The 8,311-nt window shown below is 29.3% G+C and overlaps 1 protein-coding gene across 1 annotated transcript in view; it reads left to right on the top strand.

The window, feature by feature from the left end:
- LOC106478794 (E3 ubiquitin-protein ligase MYCBP2-like) overlaps positions 1 to 8,311 on the top strand; it is a 142,057-nt gene that overhangs the window by 46,797 nt on the left and 86,949 nt on the right. The window contains 4 exon segments of the mRNA XM_022382459.1: positions 1,282 to 1,416; positions 5,274 to 5,357; positions 5,873 to 5,969; positions 6,696 to 6,888. Of these exon segments, the coding sequence (XP_022238167.1) occupies positions 1,282 to 1,416; positions 5,274 to 5,357; positions 5,873 to 5,969; positions 6,696 to 6,888 (509 nt within the window).

Below are 8,311 nucleotides of genomic sequence, written 5' to 3'. Positions count from 1 at the left end.
GAAATTGACAATTGTCTGTTCAAAACACAACATAATATAATATTTCATTTGATAGATGAAAACCTTGGCTTTCTATTGGTTATAGATAATACAGAATTAAACATAAGAGAGAACTATTAACAAATCCTGAAAGAGAGAGGATGTGACAGGTGGGTGTGGCAAGAGGGGTCTGATTTTCTATTTGATGGCTCTGTAGCCAAACAAAATTGAAAGGTATAAAAATTATGGTTTGTCTGAGCAATAACAATTTTGTAGTGAGTAATTTATGTTAAATTTTGTGTTTATTGGAGGGGTGGTGAATATAATAGAGAAGATGGGATGACTACAAAAAATGTATTGCCTTATAAAATTAAGAATTTAAAACTTGTATACTATTAAAATATGGATTATTAGCTACGATTTTATGCTATACTAATTGGTATAGCATAAACAAAAATAGTTTAGTAAACTTTTGAACGTAAAACACTAAACTTCATAACTTGCACAGTAAATTATGCCATGGGCAGATAGGGTTAAGAGCTTTTGATAAAGTGCAAAATAATTCATACAGTTTTTAAAGATTGGGTCAACACTCGAACAGTCTTTTTTGTCAGCTCTTAATACTCGGTTATTATGAATTATAAGTACATTGTTTATGTGCATACTTTATATTCAGTAAGCAATGTACGCTAATATTATCAGGCAGGCGGTAGCACTGCCTTTGTAAGGATGGCTCAGATTGTCCATCGAAGATGTATTTTAAATATGTCCTCTTATAACAATATCTATGTAATGACTGAGTCACAAGTTCTGGAAATGTCTGTAAATATCATAGCAAAAAGTTTGAATTTCTTGTTCTTCTGCCTTTTTTTTTATTACATGATAATTCACAGAAAATAAAAAAACAATTAATGGATGATGAAACTTTGTATGATGACAATCTAATTTATCATTTTTCAGTATTACAGTATAACCTGAAAACAAATTTTCATTATACTTCACAACTGAAAGAATCTGTGAAAACACTTTGAGACTCAATTTTGTTTAACTAACAGCTAAGTAAAGTACAATACATGTATCTTGGCAGTATACACATTGGCATAGACACTACATTAATAGGACCCTGTAATAAAAGCTATATTATTGTACATCTTCAGTGAGGTATAACATAAAAAGGACAAAAACCAGCAATACAATGTTAGCATCTTATTAAACAGTATGTAAAGATGTTTTAGAAATACTTAACTGAACTGTAGTTTTGAGTGTTACCTAATTATAAGTTTTACTTTCCTTATTGTTTAGACAGAAGTATCCCATGTTGTTTGATGAGCCGGTATCCATAATGGCTAATAGATGGTATGTAGCTTGGGCAAGAATATCGGGGCCAAGCAGTGATTGTGGTTCCAGTGGTTTGTCAGCTGTCACTACAGAAGATCAGTATGTATTGTGTTTTAACTTTCAAACCAACTTAAGTGGATGTTACATTGCATTAAAAAATAAATAATTGCAGAAATAAACTTTTTCTTAGTTTTTATTATAGGTTTTATTGTAATATTTTCTTGTATAATGTAATGTGATCAGGAAAGTTTAAAAACAAAAACTAGTTGAAATAAGCTGATTATTAAAAACAAGAAGCAGCATAGAATAAGCTGATTAATAAAAACTAAAATTATTGTAAAGTAAGTTTAATAATAAAGTCTAAAACTAGTGCCAGTTTTGAAAACTAGGAACATTGCATGTTTCTTTTATGTAAATACGTTAAAAACAATAGAATCCTTGAGAAATAAGCATGGAGAAAACTGTCACATGTAATGTTATGGTGATTATTGACCCTAAAGATTTTTATACACCTATTGCACATCAGAATGGAGCATATTTGTTTGTCACTGTTCATCCACTCATATTTTGTGGACAGGATATCTCGAGAATGGATGGGTGGATTTTGACAATGCCACAAGTACTACTTTTAAAGTTCAAGACTTGATTAACTTTTGAGGGTCAAGGTCAAAGCAGGCATAGGTATTTCATAAACACCATTTGCATTTTTTTTTAATGTTTAGAAGAAAATAAACATGAGCTATTACAAAATATGAATATTTCAGAGATTAAACTGATGTTTATGTTAATAAACACAACAAATTTCTAAAAACTATTTTTCAGAAGCTTAACTTTTATGATCTGTATAATGGTTTCAAAAAAGCCTATTTTTTAATGTTTCAGCCTGTAAAAAATGGAGGTTTGCAGAAAGGGTTTTTTGCTCTTCATTTAAAATATAAAATTCAGTGACTGCTTCACACACTTCATGTATGAGAGTTCAAAAAGCAATTTCCTGAAATGAATGTTTTCAGTTACAAGGAAAGAAAGATTGTCTCAGTTGTTAGGGAGACAGTGGGAAACAACTATGCTTCAAATATATTTCCATATTTGGTTCTATAGAACTTGTACGATTATAATGTAGCACTTTTGCAAGAGTGATTACACTAAAAACTGCCTGTATTTCAGTCAATTTCAGCCTTTATTTTAAAAGCTGGCAGCAGCAGGCACAGCTGGGGGGCCTGTAAATATTATAAACAGTAATATAGTACCCAAACTTGAAATACTCTTGTGAAAACCTGTTGTGGCTTGAATTCTCAGTTGTTAAGTGAAATGTGAGCTTGGCATGTTTTAGCTGCTCTCTGAATTTCCCAATACTTCCTTTTTAGAATTGTAAAAATATATGTGCATATTGGATGAATGATGATGGATGACCGACAAGATCATTGATCAAAGTCATTATCCGTGTTAAGTTTTCAAGTAGTATCTCATTCAAATCAACAGGATTTTTTTTTTTTTATAATGAGGTCAACAGAGACAAAATGACATTTATATTTTGTCCTTGGAGGTTGCAGTTGTGTACCAAAAAGATTTTCTTTGCATATGCAAATAAAATGATTATAAAGAGACATTTTAATATATTTGACTACTCCAATTGTAAGAGAATTTCATATAGATTATGAACATTTTTATTTTTTATAGTGTTATGTAAAAAAAACAATGAAAAATGAAATCTACTGAAAAAAGTAAAAAAAAAATATATACTGGAATTTCCTCTTCATCTCCCATTATGCCAAATCCACAGTTATGAGAGTCCAGACTAGTTTTTAACAGTGAAGGTACTTAACTGATGAAACAATTCATTCTAATCTTATCAAATAGACATGTAAGAAAGGTATATTTAATTAGCTATACTAATTGCCAGGTTGATTTTTTAGTTTTGTTCTAAGTACATAGTTTGCTCTGATTGAAGTTAATATTAAACCATACCATATATATAAAGCACAAAACTCTGTCTGTTTGTCTCTTATCTAACTACTCCTAGGTCTCTGGGCCAATCTGAACCAAACTTTGTGGGATGATAGTTTGGAACAAGAGGCATGTTAATGGGGGTTTATAACCCCTCCACCCTCATTGTTGATGTTATTGAGCATTTATTATCTTTGATGTAAGTTAATGTTAACTACATTCATAGATGGCACCACATTCTTACACATAACGACAACAAAAAAGTATTAAATTTTCTATAACACAACATACTTACGGTGTGGCGAGGGCACACAAATATCCTCTATATCTCAGAGAGTGCACTAACACTCTCTGTGGAGGAATGCAATGAAAACAAGTGGCTACCACTATTGCAATAATACATAAACTCAGTTGAAGTTTATACTACAACAGCCACCATAACACTGATATGAAGAGCTGTTTCTTGAGTTATAACCACTTCATACTTTGACCAGCAACCTTAAAACTTCATCCCATAAGACAATGACCATCACTTAATTAATAAAATGAAACAGTGTGGAAAGACATTAAGAGCTAGGTGTTGAAAGCAGGTAACAGAAAGCACCACTACTGCTGCTACTTTGGCTGCTACCTCTTTGTACAAAGTCACCCTGAAAATTGCACAGTGTATACCATGTTTTAAGTATATACACAGTGCATTCTTAAGCTTATACAAACTTTGGATGAGGTAATAATGAATACTGTATTAGTATGTTATGTTATAAATAAATTGTGCGAAAGTTAGGTTTTTGTGTTACTTATAGCATCCAACCCCCACATTTTTTAAATCCATAACCTTGACAAAGGACAGGTACCTCAGCTTGTACGTAATGAAATATTAAAATATCTTATAAAGAAATAAGGAGGGGTTGAGGTACAGGGGTCAGTGATCATGAAATTGATGTGATCATAATGAGGTAAATAATACAGTACTATAAATATTATATAAGAGGCAAAATTTGGACTATTTAAGAATTATTTTCCTGTATATAGTTTGTTTTATTTTTGTTCCATATTTTAAAATGCATATGAAAACATTATTTAGAATGACCACTTTCTTACTGCACTTGGTCTGTTCTCTTCATTTAGTTATTTATTTTGTTTGTTATATTACTTAATTCTTACTTTTAGGGATGATAATAGTGATAATAAGTTATTTGTTTTATGTTACTTATAATAATATTTAAAAAAAGGAAAAATAAATATCACACTGTAAAAAAAACAATCAAGACAAGCACAATAATAAAGTAGTCATGTAGACAGTTTGGTTTTCATTGGCTGCTTTGACCTGATATTTGTGTAAAAAAAATATACATTTTTTTTAAGTATTTCAAAGCCACATTAGAATACTAATTCTGATATTGAGGTTTGATCACTAAGCTTGCCAGTCATCCTATTTTGTCATTACAGATTGCAAAGCTCTATTTGGCAACATCATATTTTAGAATTTAAAAAACCCATCTGTTTAAACAGTTTTTAATCTTTTATTGTCCATATATGTTCAACTTTTTTAATTTTGTCAATGAAATTTTAAATTAGAATAATCTAGATGCCTTCAAGCATAATTTAGAACACACTCTGGTAATTTAAAATTATTTTGATTTTATAAATACCAGTTTTCTCCATATTTGATGAATTCAGTGGTCTATAAATGGGAATGAGATTTTTTTGTGTTTTAAGTTTACAAAAATTTGTCATGACAAACCTGGGATATATGGTAGAAACAAAATTTCCTTTTTCATCTATTTTATTAAATGTTGATTTTAGTTTACTTTTTTTATCATCATTTGAAATTTTGTTGAATCTTCTCACTGCTGTATCAAAAATATTAGGTGAAAAATCTAATAAATAATAAACTTTAAAATTTTCTCTTTGCTGGTACATATAAAGTGATATGATTAATATTAATAATAGTTTCCAGTGATGATGTAAAATATCTGTACATATATTTATAAAATTAACCTGTTTTATAGGGTTGTATTTTGCTTCAAAAGCTCAAAGAAGTCTAATAATGGAACTGATGTTAATGCTGGACAAATTCCTCAGTTGTTATACAGGTATGTAGCTACTGAAGTTTTGAAATATGTTAAAAATTTGTTTTAATACAGAACTTGTTATTATTGAGACTTTAATATTGGATATGATACCATGGTTGCATTAAAAGTGGTGGTTAAATCCCTTTGTTTGATTAGATTAGCTAAAATTTAGTGTTGAGTGCTGTTGACTAGATGCCATCCCTCTAGTCTATCAGTTCAAAATAAGGGATGGCTAGTTTTGGGCTCGTTTTAGAAATAAACAAATACTTTAATATGTATTTTTTGTTACTTTATCTGTGTTGTTTTTTTTAACATATGTTATAAACTTTTAATGGCAATTTCTAATTTGGTGTTTGAAAATGAGTTATTATTTCAATATTTTCAAAGAAATAACTTGTGTAGAACATTTAGGACCTATTGTTACAAAACAGGGAGAGCTTCATGATTTCTTAAAATTAAACTCTATTCAAATATAATGTAAATGTATAGGTTACATGAAAATGTATGTAAATGTAATTTCTGTTTTTAATTTTCAGAGTGGTTGCACCAGATAGTCATTCTACCAAAAGAGTGCCTGACACAATTGAACCACTCTGCATTTTGAGTAAAGAATTTTCAAGAACTGTTGTCCCAGTAAGAACACACTTGTCTTAAAAGAATATTGTTTTTGATTGATTTAAAAATATCTATTTTATTTATTGTCTCCGTTTTTAATTTTTTTAGAAGTAAAAGTTTTTTATTTAAATTATACAAGTATTTTGCTTGTATATTAAAACTTTTCCAATAGCATAAAGTAACAATTAACTAGTAGACTAGAAAAATTCAGAATTCACATGCTACTGTGTTACTTATTTTAGACTCTTATGACAAATGGTAAAAGTAAAGAAACAGTGCAGTAGTAGTTGAAATTGTGTTTTATGCTGGACATTTTGGAGTAGTTATAAATTGGAAGATCTTTTATGCTAATCTTTAGTCAGTGCATTATATAACAGTATTAAAAAGGTTAGTGATTTTTAAAATGGAAATATGCTCATTTTTAAAAAGTCAGTTACCTATCCTCCTGGAAAGTAGTCTTTGAAAACTGGCATTTGTTTGTTTATTGTATTAAAATTAATTTTCCAATTTTTGAATCCGTATGACAACATTAACTTAGACATATATATATTTCATATATTAAACAGAATATTTTAGATGAGATTTGTGTTTCCTTGCCATGTATATTTACATCTTTTTTATACAATTCTTTTAAGTAATAACATTGCGCAGCTTTTGTTTTAAACTTCTAATATTACAATGCTGATAAAAATAGAATGGGGTGAAAATGTTTATAATATTTGAAAAACTTGCTATTTATTACAGGATTGTTTCCATTCTCTACTAAAACTTCTGCGTTGGAGCTGGCAGACTTTCAAAGCTGGCTTATGTGAAACAGCCCAGACGGCTTCTATGCCGGCTACAGCAGCTTTGCTGGATCTCGAGAGACTGATTTATATATGTGCTGCAAGTCTTCACTTGCTGCGTATTTATGTCAGTGAGATCTATCCGACTGTGCGTAAGTTTCTAATCTGAAGTAATTTTACTTTTTACATAATTAGAATATATGTAAGTGTTAAATAATAATGATAAGAACTTGTAAAGCTTAAATCAGTTGTAAGCCTTAATTGTCAGATATATTAGATGTGGGAAGAGCATTAACCCTTTCCATACGGGTTGGGGTCAGAGTGCATGTTATCATGTTTTGTAGACTTACATTCAAAATTTTATTAAATAACTATTTTATGAATATATGGCCATAAATTTGGAATAAAATTGTAGTTTGTAATTCAAATTTTAGTATTATACATTATTTAATTTCTTAGTTCAAAAGTAAATATTAAAAAAAATTGCTAAATATCAATTGTTTGTGTGTCATATGGCACATCGTTGTCTGCATTTGCTCAGATTTTATTGTGGGCATAAAAAAATGTAAAATCTACAGTTTTTAACTAATTAGGAACTCAAATTACCAATATTGATAAGTTAAAATATAAAATAAGAACCTCCTACCTTTTCTATTTTCTGAGATATTTAGCAAACCCATCACAGTGGCTCCACTCACCTTCTCTTTTTTTGAAAATATTTGTTTATCTTTGCCCACTTCTCTCAATTACATGTTTATAAACAATTGAAAGTGCTAATTTTGAACTACATACTTCTTTCAGTGTTTTTAAAGTATTTATGTTGGTAAAGTTGTTATTACCATTGCAAAGCGGTGACCAAGACAACATGCTGATAGGAAATGAGATTTTTTAGATTCAAATACAGCTTAGTTAGGAAGCCACATATTACAGTGGAATTTTGTGGGGTTGGTATAGTAACTTATAATTTTTGTTATTTCAAAATGCATATGTAAAACCTACAAAAAATTTTTTACATTCTCCATGTACGAAATTTGACAAGGCTTAGCAAATATGACACACGAGTACAAAAAAATTGTTACATTGTAAGTAGTAGCGATCATTGTTTTCTATATATTTTTTATTTATTGTACTATGTTTTAAGAAAAATAACTGAAATTTAAGAATTTATTTGTAAATAGTATTAATGTATATGTAATGTATGGTTACCAAAATGTGATTGTATTTTACAAAATACTGGTACGTTAGTACTAAGACGAGGAAGAGTAAGACATTTGTACTTTGTAAAAGCCAATTTTATGCTATTCAATACTGTAGTGTGCGCTGCATGATTTACAACTTATGTGGTGGGATTATTAGTCAGACACGGTTCAAAGGTCTATAAAACAAAAAAATTAATAAATATAAATAGATATATACTGTTACGAGATTTAAGTTATTTAGAATAAACTTTTGTGGTTTTCTGTTACAATCTTCAGTCATTCTAGAACAAAAAAAAGGGTAATTTAGATTTATTTCCTAATTTTTAATGGTGGTTACGAGGTCAGTTAAATCAACCAACCCTATATAGAGTTAAGG

This window comes from Limulus polyphemus, unplaced genomic scaffold (genome assembly GCF_000517525.1).
Source record: "Limulus polyphemus unplaced genomic scaffold, Limulus_polyphemus-2.1.2 Scaffold250, whole genome shotgun sequence".
In the NCBI taxonomy this organism is placed as follows: Eukaryota; Metazoa; Arthropoda; class Merostomata; order Xiphosura; family Limulidae; genus Limulus; species Limulus polyphemus.
Note: the sequence above shows the minus strand (reverse complement) of the source record. Positions and strands in the feature narration are given on the sequence as shown.